Genomic DNA, 23,985 nt, shown 5'->3' with positions numbered 1-23,985 from the left:
CCACATTTATGTCTGGCTGTTATGATGCACTGTAAAAGGGATTTCCACAGCACACAGCTCAGAAAACAGCCCATATCAAGGCTAACCTTCAGACTAATAATAATAATAATAATTAAAAAAATACTTCAAGTACAGACATTATTTAAATTTTTTTCACTAATGAAAACTGCAACAAGCAATTTACGTTGTTGTTGCAAAGCAAAATCGTTTTCTTTATTCCATTGAACACAAAAGGAGAATGGCTTAAGAATCCTTGGAATATAGTCATATGGACCACTTGCTTTATAATATTAGGAGTTTTTTTTTTTTTTTTTTTTTGTCCTAACCTTGGACGAGATGTCTTTTCTTTTCCTTTGATATTAGTATCCTTCAGTAACAGTTTCGCAAATGCATGTCTGTCCAAGTCAGAAAAATTGTGCTCTCGCAGCAGCAGAGGCAGTCGGTAAACATTGGTATTGTTCCGCCTCTGAATATCAGGCCACTTCACCGTCATGCATATATTACTAGCTTTCAAGAAAACAACTCCAGTACTGATCCAAAAACAATGAGTCAGGTAACTCAAAAATGTTAAAATTACTCCAGTTACTTTTCATAAGCCTATACATATAGATATATACAATTTATATTTATAATATATATTCATATTTATACTTTGTTTAAAAAAGGGCATGGGGATGGAAAATAAGGGTGGAGTAACCTTAGCTCTAAGTACATTCATTCAATTTAAGGCCTGTTCACCCCAACACTCATGTTTGGTAGGAAAATTCATCCTAATTTTCACATACAACTTGTCTTTTCAGACCAGTACATAAAAAACTGCAGAGAGGTTGAATGAATATGCAAATGCACTCTCTGACAGGCGCTTATAGAAAAGCAGAAATATCCTGGTCAACCCTGGTGACCCCGATACACAAAGCGCTGTGCAACTTTTCTGACACCTGGTTGTAAGAGAAAGAAAATCAAATACTATTTACAAGATTTAAAACAGCCATTTAGATGTTTGTATTCGCTGTGGTGCTGATCCAACAAAACCAAATAAAAGAGTACAGAGACGATAGATCTGGTTACGGATTCTTATACTATTCACTGCCATTTAGCAAGTCACTTTATGTAACGGCGGCTATAGGCATGCCACAAAAAGCGCAAATCTTACTGGTTGGCCAGTTTTCTTCACAGTGTGATGGAAAAGAGATTTGTCGCATGGATGGCATGCAAATGTTCACGTGGGTCTAAACAGATGCATTAACAGTTTGTGTCTGTGAAATGTGAAAATGCCTTGGTTTGAACAGGCCTTTACACACACATTATGACATTCTTACACACATGCAGATTATTCTTTCCTTTTAAAGATATTGGTAGAATCGTGAGCGCACCACTTGGGCTCCTGACAATTTTTGTGGATGAGCATCAGCTCCAGAATTCAGACTGTTTCTGGATTTGCCCTTTGACACACCTCTGTTTACTTGTTCGGAGCTGGACTGGGGACATGGACAGGCAGAGGGAGATAGTCTCTCAGCACTCTCTGCATGGGTCTCTTCCATTTTTGCTGTCTCTAAACCATCTTGACCTTTCAACTCTAGACTGGTCTGGGAGCCCTCAGTTTGACGATGCTCACAAGCAATCCAGTCCCGGACAGACATGTCCTGAGAGACACACTTGGGTTTGAGGCACTCCACAGCAGACAGTTCGGCACCTTGGTCCACCCCGCCCTGTTCCCTCCAGTCATGAATGACATCTAGTTCAGCAAAATCCTGCTGGCCACCCATAGTATGCCGTCGGTGGATGCCCTTTTTCTTGCCACGCATATCCGTAGAGCGGGTCTTTTGCGTGCCAACACCGAACATGTCATCGGCAGAGGCACGTAGACGGAACTTGAGTCTCTCTGTGATTTTAAGATGCCATGCTGGCTCAACGCGGTCCGATTCAGTACGCAATGAGGCACTCAGGTTGCCGGTGGAACGGCCGCTCTTCATCGCCTCCAAAACTCGAGACAGTCTATTTGATTCATTCTTGCTGACCCCTTGATTGCCACCACCAGCGCCTGCCTCCACAGATGAATCACTGTCCGTCTTTTGTCGTGGGGATCGCCTCCTGGGCAGAGAGTTGCATTCTATCAGCTTATGGGAGGGCAAGCGGCAAGCTAGTTTGAGTGTACTGTTGCCGCCATCTTCTGTGGTTGGTATGTCTAGTCCAGCGATGCCAGGGCTAAACATTGGGAAGTCACTCTCGCTGTCGGTTTCCATCGGCCGCCCCTCACTGATGAGCTCACTGCGCTCGTCATCTGCCTCGTCTCCTCCCCGGCTTTCTGCCACAGACTGCACCTCTGGACTTAATGTGATGGACTCCACTCCTGTCAGAAAGGTGGTAGAGGAAGTGGTTGAGTAGTCAGACGTAATAGAGCTCACCTCTGCAGTTAGCAAAGCCCCTCCAGGAGCGGGTAATTGCTCAGGGGCGGGTGATGTTGTGCACCATTTCCGAGGTCTGGTTCTGGGTACGGAGGCTCCAGAGCTCATGGTGCCCAAGTCTGAGGTGGTCTCATCTAACTGTGAGGAAGGATCTGATTGGGTGGATCTGGGAGGACCAGAGGTGCGGCGGTTGTAACCAGGTGAACACGAGAGCTTGGGCGAGGGGGAGAGAGCTGAAGAGGGTTTGTCTTTCATAAAGAAAGAGTTTCTGTGCTCCTTCTTGTTCTTCGGGGTGGACTCTGCACTTATGCTGTTCTTCTTCTCTCCAACAAGTGATTTTCCGCATGGACTTGACCTGCCTGCCACCTCCTCCTGGCTTTGGCAGTTCTGCTTTTGAGTTGGGTTATCTTTCATGGTGAACATGATATCAAGGTCGTCATCAGAGCTGCTGGGTTGCAGCTTCTCCTTGTGCTTCTTTCGTTTGCGGTTGGCCGCAGCAAAAATGGAGGAGACTCGTGGCTGAAGGAACTCGCGGCTGCAGTGGTCCTTCCCTGATCCCCAGGAGCCCTGGACAGAAAGAGAAAACAAGAGTGACAGATTCAGTCGAAGGGAAAACAAAACAACCTTGTAAACCAAAGAGCCATAAAGCACTAAGGCTTAGCAAGAAAACATGGAATAAAAAGCCCAACCGCTGCCATTGCAGGTGGCTAACCCAGAGTACTCCACCTGCTTCTCTGATAGCAGCACAAATCAGAGGTTGAAGGACTGAACATAGAAAGAAACATTAGAGACAGTCACAGAGCTCCAAATGAGGCCTCTTTTTTTTTTTTAGAACAGCCACATAGCACAAGCAGCACCCGCAACACCAACAGCACTGGCACATGGAAAAAGCTGCATGGGTTGCATCTGAAAACAAAGCTGGAGCTAGATGACATAAAAAGGGATGGGAATCTTAATCCATTTAACGCTACTTCTAGTACTTTTAAGGAAGCACCAAATATTTGAGTCTAACTACTTTGTATGATATATTATATTGTGTTTTTTTTGGATTATAAAATGTACTAAACAATACTATTTTTGCAACATACTTTAACTTACCTAAAGTTTATTACAACAACTTATTCCCAATGTTTATCTTCATATTAGAAGACACATGATACATATTGTCATATGAACAAAAAATATGGTTGACAATATGATGACTTCATTCAGTGAATGTCAGTCAGATATTAATTCAGTAAGTGACAGTGAATGTGCTGTTTTAGCATGAGTTTGAAAAGCTGATTCATTAGACATTAGATCCAAGCTTATACATTAGAACCAAGTTTATACATTGGCCATTCAAGAACTGTTAACGGAGCCAAACAGCATGTAGATACTTTGCTTGCAGTATTTTGTAAAACACGGTTCTCGATTCCCACCCCTAGGCAGAGATGCTTAGTGCACCTTCTAGCAACATCTCATTTCCCTGTTACACTGAATGCAGTGCATGTTCAAAGCATGGCATGATGGCCTCTGATCCATCTGTCCAGTCTCTTCAAGATGGCAACTTGCTCTCAGGTGCTGCACTGGGAGTGGTGGAGTGTGTCAGCCTGGTGCAAGAACTACACTCACCCACTATACCTGCCCTATCAGAGAAGTAGCCGCGGTCCAAGAGTCAAACTCACCTTAGATTTAGCAGAGTCACTGGTTGGTGAATCTGTGGAGTAAAGAAAAATGATACATGGTTAGTGGCTTGCACATGTCCTTCTACTGATCTAAAAATAAATAAATAAATAAATAAAAAAACTGATATACAGACAGTAGGTGATAAGCAGAGAAACATGCATGAAGAAAGGGTGTGCATGACGACGAGAGCTTGGCAAACAATGGGAGAGGAATGACAGGGAGTATGGATCCAATGCAGGCGTGCATGCAAACGAACGAGTGAGTGCTGTTTTATCGTAACGCTCACATACATATTCACCAGTAGGGGGCAATCTTTCACGTGTAAGACCATCCAGCAAACACAGACAATATGGTAATATGAATCTGGTACAAAAGGAATTTTTGTGGTTGCAAAAGAGATCAGCTGGACTTGATGAACCTTTTTATGAAGGAATAAATGCAACTAATAGGATGCATGGAGAGTGACACAAGACCACAGAGTACACACAATGATGAGGGTCTAGCAGGCTGTGTCATTGAGTGACATTTATATTATATGACCTATATGAAAATCTGTAACCATCTGATTCTGACATACTAAGATCCTTAGAAGCAGATATACAGAACCTATAATTATAAGAGGAAACCAGAGATAAATTTTATTCTCTATAAATTTTAAGTAGAATACAAGTATAATTTTAAGTAGTCAGCATAATACTGGGTCCAATACAAGTTAAACCCATTTGTGACATTCTGTCAGTTGCAACAGCAAATTTTGACTTGTCTTTCAGTAAAAAAAACTGTTAACATTAAAATATACTTCAATCAGAAAACAATGTGGCTAAATATACAACCAAAAGTTGTTCTGTATATAACAGAAGCACTAATAACAGGACCATAATAACACATTTTTATAAAGTAGATTTAATATAAGAGCTTCAACAAAAATAATGTTTCACATACCTTTAAACACCTCTAAAGACTTCAGTTCTTAGTGCATTACTGTACATTTTTTCAAACAATTCAAAATTATTTTCTGCATGTCACAGATGCTGTCCACACAGCTCAACTTGTTTTGAGCCTGGATGTTCCTTTAAGTGAATTTAGTGTTTTCTAATGGTAATTGGAGATTTTGCATTTCAACAGTCAATTATACATCCTTTTCCACTCTGAGCACAAGTACAATGTGTGTAATTCAGAAATGGATGTTTAATGACAGTGCTGAGGCTGGTCTGATGTATTCTGTCGTGACCACAATGAAGACGAGACACTTGAGGCATGAGCCAAGCTCAGATGTGACAGGGGTCAGAGAGGGGCTAGCTACGTAGAAAAGATGACACTATGGGAAGACAGAATGGCAGCAAGGAAAAGTTAAACAACCGATTCACTGCTGTCTTTGCTCCCATTTCATTTACCATGGCAAAGACTACACATTTTGGAGGCTTATTTCTTCTGTGTCGAGCCGAGCCCCCCTGCACACCCCTTGGTGGTGACAAATGGTATGACCGAGTGATATTCAGAGCCGAGTAGCATTACCATGCTGTCTCTCCATTTGGCCAGCGTTCAGAGAGAGAGAGAGAGGGGCGAGAGACGGCGAAGAGCCTTTGAGACAGCAGCACTGCTCTACGCCAGGTAAACTCACAAGCCACACCCCACAGAACCCAACACTTCTGCTGCGCTTTCCCTTTGCTCTTTTTGTTCTCTTTTCTCAGTCGCCCATGTCATAAAATGCGAGGGTGTCTGCAGACTAGGCAGCTACACTGCGGGCAACAGTCCTCCCTCTTCCTACAGTTCCAGCTGCCCATCACGGACACTATCGAGTCCATCAGTGACATCAAGGTGTGATAGACTCCGCCCACTTGTCCTGTGTCAAGATCAGTATGTGTGAATGCTGGGAAAGCCTTTAGGACACACGACAGAGGGGCACTAGGGACAGAGGGATCAGAGATTGGCAAGCGTGCTCTGCGATTTGGCTTAAGCTATTTGTTTGTTCTCTCTTGGAGAAAGAACATGACGTGTTAGTGCAGCAGTTGGCAGAATTACAGAGATGACCCAGTGGAGTTTGAACGCGTAGAGAAAGAGACACACTAAATGGGTGAATCTCAAAAAAACGGTTGTATTTCACCCCAAAATCAAAAGGAAAAAAAAAAAAGTATTTTGCATAGAGTAAATTAAGTCTATTCCAGACACCGTTAAGTTGTTTTGCATTCTAATATTATTTTTATAATTAAGGACATTTCCAATCAAAATTCTCATTATGATGCGCCCAAATGTTTCACTTTTTTTATTTCGTATAATCTCATTATTCTCTCTCATTCTTCTCAATGTTGATTAAAACATCTTTATTAATATTCTTTTTTGCACTGCAGTAATGAGAATATGAGGAAATATTCTTGTTTATGAAAATTTAAAAAATCTAAATGTTAAAAATACTTTTTAAAAGTTATTAAAAAATAACTTTTTTCGTTCAAAATAACATTTCTTTCTTTCTTTTCTTTTTTTTGAAATATGAACCGGCCATGTCTTTGACAGGTTTTGTGAGATTCACACAAACATGACAAATACGCAAAACAGAAATGGGATAAAGACAGAAAGTTGTCAAAATTGATATACTTGAAATTAAATCAGTTAAAGAATGGAAAGTGAAAATCAAAACCAAATAATTCAAGTTCACACCAAGTGAGCTACTGTAGGCAAAAAAGGGCACAAACTCACACAGGCTTTGTAATTAAGCCATAGCACAGTTTTTGTTTAACAACATAGGGAGAAACTGCTTCTGTTCTCAGAAAAGCAAAGCATTTTTCATCAATATATAAAAAAAAGTTGAAACATTATTATAGCTTTTTTTAGCTCATGTGTGCTCTAGACATAACTATTATTTGCAGAAGGGTCTAAAAGGTGAACCCCTGTCAGAGAGGGTCCAACCAAGGGCACATGTTACCTGACACTTCCCCTGGAGAGGTGCCCATCCGGCCGATGTTGGTCAGCAGGTGGTCAATGTTAGGCACAGGCTGAGACTCCACAGCACTCTCCTCCTGGACCGTTGTCTGAGTGACATACAGAAAAACAAATCAATGAAGAGTTGCGGCGAGAAACTAGATTTTTAGTGGATGCAAAATTCGCCTCCACAATGCAAGAGCACATCCACGGTTATGGATGAGATAGACTCAGTAGTTTAAGGGTTAATTCGGGTTAGGGATGTGTTCAAATCCCTGATGCCTACCTTAGCAAACACATCTAAAAATAATTTAAAAAACAAAAGAATGAAGAAAGCAGCTGTACTAATACACACCGTAGGCTCCTTGTCACCCTCCTCAGTGAAGAACCAGTCGTACTGCAAGAGAGCACCAGACTGCGTTCAGAATAATTTTTACCAATGCTCAAATACCTGACACATTTGAGAGAGGTGTTTTCTTTCTACACAAGTAGATTAAATAACTCACATGTTGAATGAGCGTTTCTACAATCTTGTACTGGTCTGGCATATGTGTCACCATGTGAGTCATATTGTCTTCAGATGTTCTCACCAACGTTGGGCCAAACACAATGGCCAGATTCCGTGGCTCCATCTGACACAATGACAAATGAGCAAGATGAGATATTTTCCCTTATATATATATATATATAAATACAAAGGGAGTGTTCACACAGGAAACATGTGACCAATGCACCACTTGTTGCTGTTTTGTTTACTTTATTCATTCCTGTTCCTGTTCTTATTGTGTACAAATCATCAGTGCACATTATTATACAGTAACTTGCTCTGCTTTAGGTTGATGTCAACCAAGCCCTTCACTCCAACCACATATGGCCATCCAATACATTTTTGATTGATAAAATCAAGTCCCACCACTTCTGAATATCTCATTTCACTCAAAAAATAACAACTAAAACGAGCTGCAAGCGCACATTCTGTGTGTACATCCCTGTGGGCTACCAGAAATGTTTTACCTTGTTCTTTTCCGAGTTTTCAGCCACAGTTTTGAGATGTGCGGAGAGGAACTTCAGTGTTTCGTAATGATGATCAGGCAACTCATGAAGCTGAAAAATGAGAGGTTTATTTAGGGTTGCCATAACAAACAGTGACATTATTACCACTATTAACAAATGGTAATTAGATAAACAGCTTCTTACCAGTCTTTTGAACACTTTGAGTCTCTCTACAGGATCCTCTATTCTGTTGGCATCAATAAAGTCTGCATACTTCTCTATAGAGGCCAGATCAGGAAGCAAAATCATTTCAGCTGTCAGGTACTGAAATTACATGTCTATTTCGCTCACAACCACTAGATGGCAAACTACACAATTCATGTTGAGCAATTGCAAAATATATAAATAAAATATGAGTCATAAAGAGCCTCAAGCAAGGGACTTCCAACGAGGACGTTTACCGTTAGTGAAGAGGGGTTCAGGAAGTTTCCTGAAGAAGGATTTGAGTAAACTGCTGATCACATTCAAGTCCTTCCATTTCTGTCCAGGAACACAGAATTTATTTTTAAAAAGAAGAAAAAGGACCTCCAGCAGGAAGCAGAGAAAATGATACGGACACCTGAACTAGATGCTCACAGACAGAGATATACACTCACATCATCCTGAATATTGATGTCGCCCATGCCCTTGTTATTGAGCTCTTCCTGCATGATGGAGATGGCGGCATTATTTCCTGGCACTCTGTAAATGCCAGTGTATTCCAGTCCTCGTTCTTCCACCAGCTTACAGCACACTTCAACTATCAGAGGAACAAACTAAAACACACAAAGAATGGTCACATGCCTGCAAGCAGGGCTGTTTCTAGCCAATTTGACACCCTAGGCGAAATCCCTATTGCCCCCCAATTATATATATATAAACGCTGGTGGCGCCCTAGGCGACCGCCTAGCTCGCCTATGCCTAGAAACGGCCCTGCCTGCAAGCCAATCTAAACCTCTAAAACGGCATGCCATATGAATGCGTGTTGCTTACACAGACAAATATGACTCCAAAATCAGCAGTATGAAAAACGTAACAGGTTCCAATGCAATTACATTCATCCCACAAACTAAACAATTACTCTTTAAACATTATTAAACACCTAAAGCTAAAAATATCACTACTGTAGAGAGCTCACTCCCTTCTGAAAAAGAAGTGTGCTTAATTGTACTAAATGTGCACCTGTAGTGTAAAAACAATAAAAAACAAAAAATAAAAAACGACAGATAATATATTAAAGAATTTCAAGACTACGTAAGTGTGCTTAAATAGAGTACACTTTCATGATCGTCTTTCTTAACACACTTAGGTACACTTTTAAAAAGTGCACTTAAAAAGTGGTGATGTAAAATGTTTCAGAAAGGCGGGGCATAGAGGAGAAACAATAATGTACAGTATGTGGAAAATAATGTTTTTTTTAACCTTAAACCGCATAAACACATTTCATTAAACCAAATGCACAAAATAATGTTCTTTTTTTAGCAACGTCATATGACCCCTTTAAAGTACATTTTAATCATTGTTTTAATAATCTTTTGTTGTGCTTTATAGAAGTACACTTATTTTGATGTGTTAACTAGCATGCTAAAGCACATGTAAAGTACTGGATTATAGTTTTAAATGTAGTTTGTTATTTAGTATTGGATTTAAAGTTAGTATATTTTAAATGCAATAAATTGCAACTTCATTATTACAAATGTGTCATTACACATATTTATTAACATGAAAGTTTCAATAAAAATGGCCGAAGTATATTGTAGTTTACCATAAATACTTGTCAGTACATTCAAAAGTACACTTTAACTATATTTCATAGACAATAGAATAAGAAAATGACATATAAAGACGCATTATACTATAACAGCAAATTGGTAAAAAAATTAAATAAAATCTGATAAATGCATTTATTATAAAGTTAAACTATAATCTATATTCATTTACAGTGCCCAAAAATATTATATTCAGTTAGCACTTAAGTATATTAAAGTATATTACACTTTTAAAGTGTATTATACTTCTTTTTCACAAAGGACAGCTTTAGGATGTCACTGAAATCAGCAATGCCAAGTGAAACAGCGAGATAAAGAGAGAGGATGTTCTTTGTGGTCTTACTCTGTTGGTCTCAGCTGGAGGACAGTCATCAAGTCTTACTCCAAATGTGATTGCATGAGATGATTTCTTCTCAAATGGCTTTCTCATCAGTCCAGGGATGCCCTTCCGCCATGTGCCCTTATCCTTGGGTGGGCTGGTTTCATCTATTCATAGACAACCATAATAATAATTTGTCACAGAGACCCTAGTCTCAAACATAGTGAGCTATATATCTTCTAAGACAGCACCCTACCCAAAAGGAAACTCACAGATTGATTATGCACTAATCAACAGCACTAATGAAATGACTTGTGACTCACTTACAGTTGAAGCAAAATACTCTAAGCACAAAAAATACTTAACATACACAAGCACTGTAATGATACTTTAATGTACTGAATAAAATACAACGAGTAAGTGCCCTTGATGCTGTTACCTTTATGCATGGCTTTCCTGTCTTGGTCCTTGTTTGGTGAGTGAGGGCTTGTGGTTTTATTCTCCCCCTTACCACCAAGTAACGTCTGCCTGATGCTCAGGGACTGACGGGAGGCCCTGGGTGAGGGTTCTGTCTTACTGCTCGGTGGGCTGCAACACACAGAAACCAAGTCAAGATCTAGAAGAGGAAGAAGACTACAAAATATGATGAGGACACTTCCCTGTTTCCTGCTTACCTCATTAGAGTGTTGTACTCCTTTATTTTCCGGTTGATGAGGTCTGTGCTAGTTACAGTTGCATTCTACAGAAGGAAGAAGGAAAGAGAGAAACGGCAGACAAAAGCTGGTGTCAGACGAGTGGATGAAATATAAGAGTGGAATCCCCAAACACACCAGAGGGCTTGTGCATAACCCAGTGCTGAAAGAAGACAGACGATGACGTGCTATAGTGTAGATGCCATGGGTTTTTCTGAAAAGTTACTATTTATTTTCAAAAAATCCCTAGGTTATGTTCAGCTATTGTAAGAAGATTCTTTAAATAAGGTCTCTTTCCATGATTCATGAGGAAGTCCAACACATTCTCCATATCTATATCAGGCACTAGACCTGGATAGACTTACCCCATAATTCAAAGATGAAATGTGGATTGTGTACCACTTACGTCACTAAACGAAACTGCAAAAATAATGATTTTCATTTTTAAAAACAGGTTTCCCGTCTGCCATTGGTCTACCAACAGATTGTTCCACCATAAAACCCATGGCAACGGCTGAGCCAATGTTAAGTCAAATTTATTTGTATATCGCTTTTCACAATACACATTGCTTCAAAGCAGCTTTATAGAAAGTCATACTGTTATGTTTATAGTGCCTTAGTGCGTTACCATAGAGCAAGTTTAGGGCTGTGCGATGTGACAATATAAAACTATGATACAAGTGATCCTCAAAAGTAATTAAGGATATAGATAAGTTCAGATTTTTTTATACTCAAAATGCATCAATGAAGATATAATCAGCTGTCTTAAGTGAAAAATAGTTGTAAAAGAGTCTGTTTAACATTTTCCAACATTTTATAACATTTAATTTTAATTTTGTTTCTAGCTTTTTGACAACTTTGAAATCTGAAATTTGTACACACACTGGCAGCGTCACTTGAATAAAGTCTTTGCAGAAATATCATCGATGCCACTTGATTTATGAGGTATATAAGATTTAGTTTTGTACATAAGAAAGATATTCTTTACTGGAATAGAAGAGAAAAAAAAACAAAAAAAAAAAATACAGTCATTCGATTCACTATTTTGGCCTGCCACCTTCAACTTTAGCACACAAGCACAGACGTTTCTGGAGTGCGATATCTTTGAGTTGTGCCAGCCAAAGCATGACAATTCTCATCCGATGTGCGAGAATAGAGAAGGCTTGTATAGAGAAGACATGCAGGTGACTTGATGGGGCAAATAGGGGTTAATGCGAAGAGATCTGGATGCAAAATTGTATTAACCTTCAGGAGCACCACAGCTCAACGTGTAGGAGCATGAGCACTTACCACTAGGGCTCGGCTTCAACAAAACTCCCATCAAAAATGGACTCAGTACAAAAAAAAAAAAAAAAAAAAAACTCCAAGCATCCAAGTCTGTCTTAACATAATTCGGATAGTGAGTAAGTACGTAACTGGTACACTGAAGTATGTACACCTTAATGGCAGGTAATGCTCCTTTATTTGTATGTATGAACTGAAATTGTATTTGGATAAAAAAAAAGTGTGTTTATGATTACTGATCATTCACCTCATCATCCAAATTGCTGCTCTCTTGAATGACTCGGATCCATGACAGCATTTCCTCACGATCTTCCGCCTGGAACAGGTATTCACAGTCTGATGTTGTCAGCCGAAGGACGTTCTTCCGCTTTGTGTCGCTGTAGGAGATGTCAATCAGACAGGCTTTGATGCTGATTGGCAGAGGCTCTTCTTCAATCTGGGAGTTGGCGTTGGTTTGTCCGTCCCTCTTGTCCTTGTACACGTAGAGGCAGTGGCCACGAAGCACAGCGTAGATCTGCTTCCATGACCGCATGCCACTGCCAACACGCTGTAGAAAAGACAACAGAATTATGAAAATATGATTGAATAAACCATGATTGAATTTAAAATAGCAAATATACACAAGTCGTAAACGGCCTCTATTTTTTAGTTTTGATAAAAATTACGGTCTGACCGTACACTATGCCACTTATTATAAGTTAACTTTTCCAATAAATAAATGCCAATAATGAAATACAGTTGCTTGCTGGAAGAAGTGTATTGTGGTTATTGTTAAAATTAATAACTTTTATTATACAAGCTTCTATTATTTTACACCCTTAACCATGGTAAAATCACTATAATCCACAGTCTTATTGTTTCAATGTACCACATATTGTACATGTGTTTTAAAATTTTACTACACCTGAGTGGTTTAAAATATGACAAGATCTCTTTACTTTGGCCAACATTAAATGTTTCTGAAAGCCTGCCAGCTGTTCTCATTCATTTAGAGGTTCAAAGACTCGTTGCAACACGTTTACAATATGACAAGGACTCCTGCAGCATAAGAGACCAGAATGGTCTGAAAACACCTTCATTCCGTACTGGGACCCAGCACAAGAGAAATCATGAATGTGAATTTTGGTGTTTAGTGGTGTTGTACCTTTCCCTTATCTGAGTTGAGCTGTCGGAAATGAAGTGGACCCTCCTTTGTGGCATCAGTGAAGACATCTGAAGTAGAGTCCTCAGAGGATCTGTCAACAGCCTGAAACACACCAAACATGGATCAGCCAGGATTCACCCTTTTTGAAAACTCCCATTGAAAACCCTATGAGATGCTTTATCAGTTTGGTAACTGGAAGACCACTGAGCTCAATAGTCAGTAATCAAATTGAACAAGAAGGCAGATTATTAAATGTAATCACAAGCAATGCTAAAAGACAGAAAATTTGCTCTGAATAAAGGGTTAATTTTAATTAGGAGTGTCAATCAATTACAATTTTTAATCAAATTAATCATGTTGATTAATGAATCAATAACATATATCGATATTTGCTGCTGAAAGAAAATAATTATAATAAAGATAAATAATAATAAAGACAATAAAGAATAACTAGTTGATACTCCAAAATATTGTCAGTACTGCACTTTAATGCTGGTTTGCCACCCATCATAAAAAAAGAAGAAATACAAAGACAACGCAATGTGCAACTGCAGTACTACTGCCACACAAAATCATGTCGGAGAAGATGTCAGATGAAAGCAATTAAGACACTCTTAAGTCCTCATCTCAAAAAGCGGGAGTTTTGAAAAAGACAGTGTTTTGGAAACTCTCTTTCCATCTCACTACAATCATTTTAAGTGTCATTCATTCACAAAAAAAAAAAAAAAAATCTTTTTATTATGAACTTGCATACAGGTCAGGGTGCACAATTAATATTTTAACAAGAAATGACAAAATTATCATTACATTGACAGACTTAATGTTAGCTGGAGATCAGATGCCAACAGGACTGAACTTTATCTATCTACTGTGTGTGAACTAGTAATAATTTGTCATGTTTTATCTTCATTACAGCAGTCTCATTTACCTTTCTAAGGCCCTTGAATCCATGGGTGTGTTTAATCGACCGCCTGTACAGACACAGTAAACAGAGAGGTCATATAGTGCAAGAGGCAGCAATAGAAGAGGACTGACTCTTCAACCTTGTGGTCACTGTACAGGTAGCTTATGACTTCATGTCCTGACTGTAAACGTACCCTCTCTCTTCTTCTCTGTAGTTATCCAAGCCCTCATCAAAGGATCTGGAACGCTCCGTTTTAGCTCCAGAATCTGATTCCATAATCGTGAGTCGTAAAGAATCTAGGTTGAAGATATTGGAGAACTCATGGTTAAAAACAAAAGCACATTTATGATGTAACTGAGATATTGTAAGTGTTGGCAGAGATGTTCTTCACCCTGGTCGTGGGACAGTTGTCGGCGTATTACGGGAGAAGGGAACGTTGGACTGGGTGGGATGGTGGTGATGACAGGCGTGCTGGAAATCACGGCAGATGCAGGAATAGGTGTGGTGTCATGGTTGTTACTGGAGCTTGACGGCTCGTCTGATAACAGACATGAGACACTCATAAGATTATCTTTGTTCTATATGGATTTATGTAGTGCAATAGAGACAACAGAATCAGACGGTCTGGAGGAAACATGCTTACTCATAAAGCTAGGAAGTAGTGAGTATTTATTAAACCGATAAGCCTCCCACTACACAGACAACACACAAACACTAGGGCAGACAGATTGCATCACTGGGTAAAATATTACATTTTTAACCACATGATTTCTCATAGTGATTGCTCTCCCTGCACTCTCTGTATAATACACTAATAAACTTTAGGCAGTGATGCATATGCGGTATTCATTGGCATAATATTTACAATTCTATAACTTGACTTTAAACTTCATGCATGATAATTCATCAGTTTGAAAGCCTAGATATTTAAAACCCAGCACTGTTGACTGGTTCTGTATCACCATTTTTTTTTTTTTTTTTAATCTTATCAAACATAAAACATGATCTATTAAATACAGTCTACCAAACCAAACCCAACACAGTCTACCACAGTTAACACAGTTAAATATTAACCACACCATAACAAAAGTAACAGTTTATCAAAAAAAAAAAACAGTCTATAAAACCAAACCCAAACTAAAGTATATCAAATTAACTTCAAAACAGTCTACCAAACAAAACACATTCTACCAAATCAAACAAAAAAAGAGAGACTGGCATCTCAGTAACTCAGTATCCCCAAAAAAAGAGCAATCTTTGAACGAGTTTCCATTGGCATGTTCCATTACTTTGTCATATCACTTTACTGCCCTCTTTGTATGAGGTTTCTGAGCTGTGGATGAACTGGAGGGAGTGTGAAAGTGTCAGGGAATGGCAGTGCAAGTGGCTTCCTCAGTCCCGCTGCCTTGGGTGGAATGTGTCAATATGTCACATTATCTGTGCCCCTGTGGACTATGATGTCATGTCCTATCACTGTACTGGTGTACATTACAGTTTGGAGATGCTCCCAGTGACTCCATGAACCCATGAGCTCCATGAACACTCTTGAGCTACAACACTGTCTAGCTGCATATCAAATCTGGTGGAGTATGGAACTGTTTCTTAAGAAGTACAACCATTTGTGATGGCCTATCACAAACTGAAATGTCTACATGCAGAACATACCTAGGGAATCTCTAGGTATGTCTGTAATGTCTAGAGATTGGCCAATATTGTGAGGAAGACTGATGACTTGAAATACACAAAACTGCTTTTTTTTTTAAAGCTCCTCTCTCACACACACAGACATTAATAGAACTCAGATTACTCATTATTCCTCTCTGCTTAACTTTGTTTACATTGGGTTGAGCTGTTCATCCTGCTGTTATTACTATTATCATCATAAAAACCCACTCCTGTACACCATTTGCTCTAAAGCTCTCTATGCAAAGCCTGGGCCATTAAGGATGGAGAAACAGTGTGGCCTTTTAAATGAGTTATCTGAGCAATAAAAAGCAAATTCATCAAGTCCTGACTTAGTGTGGCAGCACAGTGGAGTAGACAATGACTTCCTTGTTTTAAAAGTCAGGGGATAAAGTTCAGATGTTTAGTTTACTATGAATAATATAAAACATACAACAATGTCCTCTCAGCTGCTTAATGTGATAAATAGAGATCCAACAGGAACACATTCTGACAACCACTTTGGTAAACACATAAGCTACATTAGATAATAATGAAACAAGCAAACAGCCAAAAGATATGCAGTTTGCATAAGCAAATCCATTTTGAATATGTCAAAGTCTACACATTTATGTATATACAAAATATACTTTTCTGAATTTGGAATGCTTTTATCCAAAGACAATTGTGTACATTTGATCATTTCACGCATTTTCTCTGAATCAAATCCATGACCATAGTGTTGCATGTGCCACTTCAGCTACAGGACAAAATCATTTAAAACTAAGGTAAAAATCAAACACACACACACACACACACACACACATATATATATATATATATGCCTGTTAACATTATCAAAACTCATCTCCCTTTAGTGTAGACTGAACAGTTGCTATAGCAACATCATCCATAGTTATCTAGCTGAAAAAACTCTCACCAATGAAGGGAATGGAGTCCAGTGAGTCATCGAGGTTGCTTGAGAAGAAGGTTTTACACTGGTCTCCTTGCTTCCTCATGTGCATTTCTCGTTGGGTATTGCTGGGCAGCCAGCATGTGTTGGAGTCTGCAGGTGGTTCAGCCCCTCTCTCCATCTCGTTCACTGCCATAATGTAGGAAGGGTGGCGGATAGGTTGAGATCCAGACTTCTTTTCCCTCCGAACCACAACTACAGTGGCATCTTGGCCCTCGATACCATCCACCGTCTTCTCGTTGGCGTGGGGTTGTGGTTCTGTGTACCTAGGTTGCTGAGGAACTGTTCCGTTACTGGTTAATATGGGCTTGGATCCACCCTGCTTTGTTCTATGGGGTTTAGAGGCGGCAGAACAAGAAAAAGAACGACCTCCACGAGCTACCTCTCTGACGGGCTCCTGAAGGCTGTCAGCCCGCCCCCTTGGCTGTAACTGCTTTGCATTGTGGGGCATGTGGTTGGCAGTGAGAGGTGTTCTTTGGTCTTTGATGGGGCCTGTGCTGGAGCTACCACTGATGTGGCCTTGTATTGAGGCCAGTGCAGAAGCTACATAAGAAGCAGCAGCAGTAGAAGGGTCGGAGACATAATTTTTCGCAGGTAGCAGTGAGGGTCTGATTATGGAGGGTGCAGAGGTATTACCCAGGCTTTCAGCTCTGGAAGTGAGCAAATAATCTGTACCTCTACTAAAGAGAGGGGTGATGGGCAACCCTGGGTAACTACCCCCTCGTCTGTCTGCATTAAATACACCCTGTGTTCTGTGAGGCGCCATGCGTAAGGAAGAAGCATGTCTGCTTGCTCTTGCCTCGTCTCCTCTGTGCACGAGTAGCCACTCATCTGTCTCAGTTCTGCAGCATGCCTGCCTGTCCAAAATGGATGTGGCATTCTCATTCTGTCTGCTCAGGTAGCTGCAAGAATACGCTCTGGGTTTCGGGATACCTATGGGGGCCGATGGGAGGGCATCCTGGGAAGCACTACGAGGCCAATTCTGTGCTAGAGAAGCCCGATCGGCACCACCAAGCCTCTCCTGAGAGGCGCTACGCAGCGGCAGCACACTGGATACCTGATAACTCCGATCATGTGAGGCGCTCCTCCGTCTCAGCTGTGATCCAGAAAAGCCCCGTGAGGGCGTAGCTGTTGTTGATGTGCTCTTCTGCTTGCTGTATTCACCTGTACTGGATGGGGATGTGGCTCGCAGACTGTCCAGGCGCTCTTGAATAGTCCGGGAGCCGTACATGTAAAGCCGTTTGTTGTCAATGTACTCCTTGTAGGTGGTGTAGTTCCTCCAGTCTATGTTCTGGTGAGGGGAGCAAGGGGAGGGGGTGGCAGGGGGAGGGGAGGGTGTGTAAGGGGTGGGAGAGGTGGCTGAGGGGAAGGTTTCTGCTGTTGTGGTTAGGGTATGTCTGTGGGATGATAAAGGCTTTGTGTCTATGCAAGTCTGTGCAGTTCTGGGGGTAAGGTTGGAGAATCCAGTGGACTCTGCAGTTCTATTGGGTTTGTTTTGTGATTGTGCTGCCCCAGTTGGAGATGAAGTGACATGGTCTCTGGACCTGGTAAAGCTTGGGTCTGTTAAATCCACATACTGGTTCTCCTTCCTGTGGCTTGGACCAGCCCAGGCCACATGTGTAACTCGGTCTGTAGATTCAGGTGATGCTACCATTGTCCTAACATTCTCATTAAATACACGCACAACAGTTTGGGTATTGGGGACCAGCAGAGTTTGGGATGCGGTAGGGGGAGGTACAGGGATATCAATGCAGCAACCTATGTCAGGCTTGTAGCAACGATTTACTCCTTGTCTGGTTCCACATGAAGGCTCAGCAGAGCATGAAGGCTCTAACACCTGTGCCATGGCCAAGGCATCGGGCTCTATCCATGGGTAACATATTGGGGGTGGCTCAGGGATGTTCTGGGCATTTCCACTATATGCCTCGTTTCCTTTGAGGTATGCATCTTGAGAATAGGCCTGAAAAGAAGGGAGGTTTTATTAAATACAATGAATGAATGAATGAATGATACTAATTGCACTAAACAAACACTTGAATGCCAAATAAGTTCATTACTAATATGGTTAATGTTGTATCAAACATCAAAAATGTTACTTCTATACTACTTCAAAAATAAAATACAGGAGGCAAGTTGACCCCCATTTTAAGTTCAAATGCATCCAAGGAAAAGTGACAGGGGAAAAGGTCAAGTAGCCGGACTCAAATGTCTTTAACCTCATGGAGAGATTATGTATCAGAAGCTTACCTACCTTTAGCTGAGGAAAGAGAGCAGTGCGTAGACAAGAGGAAAAAGCAAGAGGAGGGTAGCCTTTCACAGACGCTAGTGGCTGCTCTGTTATCATCTTATGAAGTCAACAGCCAAGTAATATCCTTAAGGTCTAAATACCATATTCTGAAATTACTCCTATTTACAATGAACTCTCTTAATCCAGGTTAATATATAAAGTTATTTGTGTCCCATGAGTCTCAGCACAGAGCGCAGGCATTAATGCGAGTGTACGTGATAGCTGGACTTTTGACTCTACACCTGAGGTGTCAAGTTACACTAGCAGACATGTCCCTCCCTCTCTCATTCTTTCTCTGTCTGTCTGCTCCACCCCTTCTATGTAAATAAAGATGACTCAGAAGGCGACAAATAAGGTGCAACCTCACGGCAATGGAATAAATTAGGGGCAAAATGTATTTTGTGATTGGATAAGCAAATACACAAGCCTGTAGTTCTTAATATAGGTAAAGACTGTATTTTAATACACATTACAGGTATAAGGGGAGAAGTAATACACATGCACTTTCATGCAAAGGCAAAGAAACTTAACCACAACAGGGCAAAATTACATAACAGAAGAGAGGGAGCAGGTGACAGGTTTAGCCCCTTCTTACCAGAGCTGTGATATCCCTGGAGAACTGCAGCCGGAAGGTTAGATTGACAGCGGGAAAACAGAGGAAGAAAGAACAGGAAAAAAGAGCAATGGTGAGGGAAGATGACAAGAGCTCTAAAAGTACACCAGAAGCAATCAGCCCCTACTCCAGACAGTGCTGCTGTCATTCTAGTGCAGGATAAAGCATGCTATAAATACACATTGCAGCAGAAAGAGAGACTGCTGGAGGGCTGCCAGCCCGGCACCAGAGATGAACTAGGCAGAGGAGGACACACTTGAGATCAGAGGGGGGTGACTGCTGCTCTTTTCTGGAGTGAACCATATAAAACTTACACACACACACAAGCTTATGCCTATCTTGCCTAGTGTGGCCTATGTGGCTCCAACCGCACAGTGATTGTCTGCACAGTTCCTGTCTTTTCGGATGGCAGCTTCAATTTGTTATTTTTCTCTGTTGTTTGTATGCTCTTTGGACCCATTAATACCTGATATTAAGATCCACCTCAGGTGGTCCAATTACAAGTGCTCAGCTAAGACTTATTGCTGTCTACACCGGGTGGTAATATGGGTCTCAGATGTGCCTTTATTTATCCAAAAATAAATAAATAAATAATAAAAACCTGCTAAAAATCATATTTTCTCATACAAAACAAGTTGTGAAAATACAAGTAAAACATATTGTCTGATATTTTTGACAAAGTACGTGTTATCTGGCAAAGTGGATTTAAAACGTAGCCAATGCAGTGCAAAGGAAAAAAGATCAGAGAATGAATTTGACCTACAAATAAGGTAAGCAAATGGATGGACATACTGTACTTTTAAATCTATACCTGCCTTGGTGTTATAAATTTTTTACCTTTCATCTTTGTTTGTCCTTTACCTGTTTGTTTCAAGATGCTGCAGTGTTTCACAGTCAAAACATGCGCTTTGCAAAGTGCTGCTTTGGATCTGATCGGCTCACTGTTTTGCATGCTGTACTTGTTGCCCTTCCGATTACATATATTCTTCTTAAACACACATGGTAATATAATCCTTATATCTGCCCCTACTCTGCCTACATCCATTCTTTATACATAACTAACTGCTAATGTTTGTTTGTCATCAGCATTGTCATAAAGCAATGTTAGATTACAGCTTTTGCCCTAAATTTAATACCCTGTTTTACATTCTACATACAGGTTATGTGTAAAAGGGACTCGTAGTCATAATCATTCAAATAAATTATGCTGCTTTGTAAGATGTTTTTTTTTTGCTTCACAGATAAGGCAATCCTGGAATGCACAGAAATAAGGTCAATAAAAAAAATGCCAGTGGCGTAGCAATGTCCTGACTTTTAGAAATTACTGAACACTTTAGTTACTTTAGTAGTACTTTACATTTTTTTGTTTCTTGTTTTTTTTTGCTTAATCACAGACGGTCTAAGGAAAATAATTGGAGCCGTCACGTAAAACAAAGACTTTAGACGAAACAGAAGTTCTCTAGCTGGTTGCTTCAGCAGTGGGTGGGTCTAACACACAAGTGATAAATCCACTCTCCGTGTTTTAATTTCAGCAAATCACCTTGGCTGAATGCAAACAGTTATTAATATTCATGGGTACAACAGCATGCAAACAACAGACACTGAGCTGCAGAAAACAGTCGGTCTACACGAAGGAAGACAAAAAGAAAAGCCATCTCTGACTACTGTAAGTTAGTGATCGAAAAATGTTCACAACTTGGCTGTTCGCAGGAGTTCTATTCATAATTTAAATAAGCAAATCTGCAACTTTTGGTAAAAACCTCAGCAAAGATCTACACTTCTAAGTTAAAACATAAATTGCATATCTAAAAAAAAAAAGTTACCAGGTTTTGAAACACACTTATTGATGAAAATGTCTAAATAAATAAAATAGGTCAAAAATAAAGATTATGAGGGTCAATAAACTTTTAATATGTTCTTAATCTCTGTCCTGATTACTTTTTTTAAACAAAAAAATATATGACAAATAATATAAAAAAAGAACAAAACAATACCTAAAAGCAATAGAAATAATACCTCAAAGAGTAAAATAAATAAATAAATGTTTGTGTGATGTGATATGATATGACATCAATCTCTGCTAGAATCAGAGATTGATATCATAACAGAGGTGTCATAGAGAGCTTGTTGTCATAGAGAACCACTTCCTGTTAGCTGAAATAACAAGCATGAGTGCCATTCCTACGTAAGTCTTAAATTCAGCCCTGGATGGACTGTCAAGTCAGAAAGTGCCCGAGGGCTCCATAGTGGAGTTTCAGTTTATGTGGTTGGCATGTAACAGCCTGAGATTTGGAGCTCCATCTGGAATGTGCTCAGATATGAGGGTGGCATTATGCCCCTAGTTCTGAGGAAAACCTCATTATAGCTGAATTCAAAATAAGCACACACACAAACACAAACAGGCGCCATCACGCTTCTCTGCTCCGCTGGATCACTGAACTCTGGCTGGGAGAGCATCTTCACACACAAACTGGTGCTGTTTGTTTCCACTGGTCTGCTCTCCTTCCCACAGTTATTTTTACTTGAGTAATTTCATTTTCAATTAAATGTCAAAAGTCTTTTGATCATGACACACACACACACACCACTCATTCAGCATTGAATACCTGAACATACGTTGCTGCCCAAAACATTAAAAACAAGAGGGTAGATGAGGGAACTTGAATTTCCTCAAATAAAAATTCAGTTTAAATGACCAAGGTTAACAAGCTAATATGAAAGCCTGAAGAGGAATTCATATTTTTGCGCAAGAAATCGAAATCAAACCTACCAGCTGTAAAATGTCTTCATCTTTTGGCATCACGCAGAGCTCCAGAGACGTGTCACTGCAAAGAAAAGTTTTGAAAAGGTAAAACATAATATTACAGATGAAGTCATGACTACAGTCACGATTACTGTGCTTTTTTAGTAAATTCAAGAAAAAGGAAGGACTGCTACCTGTTAATTTCAACTAAAATTACGCAATAAACAGCATATTCATTAAACTTCCTCAATGATTAAGAGATTTATCTAGATCAAGACTTAGCAGGAACAGATAATCAACCCACAAAATAAGGGAAATAGGGGCATATGGATACAGAGCAGCAAGTATTCCTGGTTTAGGTCAAATTTAGTTTAAAATCAAAAACTACAACTAGTTACCAGACCAGATCTTTAACCATGAAGGCTACACCACCCCTTAGTGGCTGGATCAGACAACACAAGTTGCAACATTACCTGTTCTGGATAAGGGCAATTACTTGTGAATACGTCTTTCCAATGATGCTTTCTCCATTGACTTTTACAATGCGATCCCCTGTAGGAAAGAGAAACAAGAAGAGAACCAGATGCTGTAGTTCAGTTATGTTAATACGTTTTATGATATGTGTTTTGAAATCTATACACAGGCTTGTAAGCTCTTTAATGATTATTTGAGAAACTGAAGATCCACATGATTCTGTGGGAAGAATAATTAAAGATTTGGAACTCAAATCTTGGATTAAGTATGTTCAGATACATTGTCCTTCACGTCTGCTGTGATCTCATAGCTTTGGCCATTTGATAATACCTAGAATATCTAACTGGCCCCCTGACTGAGCCTGGTTTCTCCCAAGGTTTTATCTCCATTTCTGTCACCGATGGAGTTTTGGTTCCTTGCTACTGTCGCCTTTGGCTTGCTTAGTTGAAGACGATTGACTGATTGCATGCACAGACACTTTTGAAAGAGAGCTGAACTGAATCATCAATGAGCTAACTTTAGCTGGAAAAATGACTCTTTGTTATTGTCCTCTTGCATTATTGACAATCTATGTTCCTGTTTGACACAGTAAAGCTGCTTTGACACAATCAGTATTGTATAAAGCGCTATACTTTAATGATTATTTGAGAAACTGAAGATCCACATGATTCTGTGGGAAGAATAATTAAAGATTTGGAACTCAAATCTTGGATTAAGTATGTTCAGATACATTGTCCTTCACGTCTGCTGTGATCTCATAGCTTTGGCCATTTGATAATACCTAGAATATCTAAATCAACTGCGGGCGGCAGATCCTTTTCCTATTTAGCGCCCAAACTCTGGAACAATCTACCTGGCGTTGTTTGGGAGGCAGACACACTCTGTCAGTTTAAATCTAGATTAAAACCCATCTCTTTAAACTGGCATACACATAATATCTCATTTCTATAATTCAAATCCGTTAAAGGATTGTTAGGTTGCATTAATTAGGTCAACCGAAACCGGGAACACTTCCCATAACATCCGATGTACTTGCTACATCATAAGAAGAATGGCATCTACGCTAATATTAGTCTCTTTCATTCTTATTCCGAGGTCAC

The 23,985-nt window shown here is 39.9% G+C and overlaps 1 protein-coding gene across 1 annotated transcript in view; it reads right to left on the bottom strand.

Annotated features, from left to right (window-relative positions):
• Positions 1 to 305: 305 nt before the first annotated feature.
• Positions 306 to 23,985, bottom strand: part of LOC107755714 (rho GTPase-activating protein 21-like) — a 125,753-nt gene continuing 102,073 nt past the window's right edge. The window contains exons 9-26 of the mRNA XM_016572598.1: positions 16,736 to 18,728; positions 14,525 to 14,671; positions 14,327 to 14,429; positions 14,158 to 14,200; positions 13,230 to 13,331; positions 12,333 to 12,632; positions 10,784 to 10,848; positions 10,549 to 10,697; positions 10,134 to 10,276; positions 8,639 to 8,797; positions 8,444 to 8,522; positions 8,187 to 8,260; positions 8,004 to 8,093; positions 7,496 to 7,621; positions 7,345 to 7,386; positions 6,994 to 7,099; positions 4,073 to 4,104; positions 306 to 2,972 (exon numbers count right to left, since the gene is read on the bottom strand). Of these exons, the coding sequence (XP_016428084.1) occupies positions 1,344 to 2,972; positions 4,073 to 4,104; positions 6,994 to 7,099; positions 7,345 to 7,386; positions 7,496 to 7,621; positions 8,004 to 8,093; positions 8,187 to 8,260; positions 8,444 to 8,522; positions 8,639 to 8,797; positions 10,134 to 10,276; positions 10,549 to 10,697; positions 10,784 to 10,848; positions 12,333 to 12,632; positions 13,230 to 13,331; positions 14,158 to 14,200; positions 14,327 to 14,429; positions 14,525 to 14,671; positions 16,736 to 18,728 (5,382 nt within the window). The 3' untranslated portion in view covers positions 306 to 1,343. The remainder of the gene's footprint in view (positions 2,973 to 4,072; positions 4,105 to 6,993; positions 7,100 to 7,344; positions 7,387 to 7,495; positions 7,622 to 8,003; positions 8,094 to 8,186; positions 8,261 to 8,443; positions 8,523 to 8,638; positions 8,798 to 10,133; positions 10,277 to 10,548; positions 10,698 to 10,783; positions 10,849 to 12,332; positions 12,633 to 13,229; positions 13,332 to 14,157; positions 14,201 to 14,326; positions 14,430 to 14,524; positions 14,672 to 16,735; positions 18,729 to 23,985) is intronic.

This window comes from Sinocyclocheilus rhinocerous, unplaced genomic scaffold (assembly GCF_001515625.1).
Source record: "Sinocyclocheilus rhinocerous isolate Xijiao unplaced genomic scaffold, SAMN03320098_v1.1 scaffold1193, whole genome shotgun sequence".
NCBI lineage: Eukaryota > Metazoa > Chordata > Actinopteri > Cypriniformes > Cyprinidae > Sinocyclocheilus > Sinocyclocheilus rhinocerous.
Note: the sequence above shows the minus strand (reverse complement) of the source record. Positions and strands in the feature narration are given on the sequence as shown.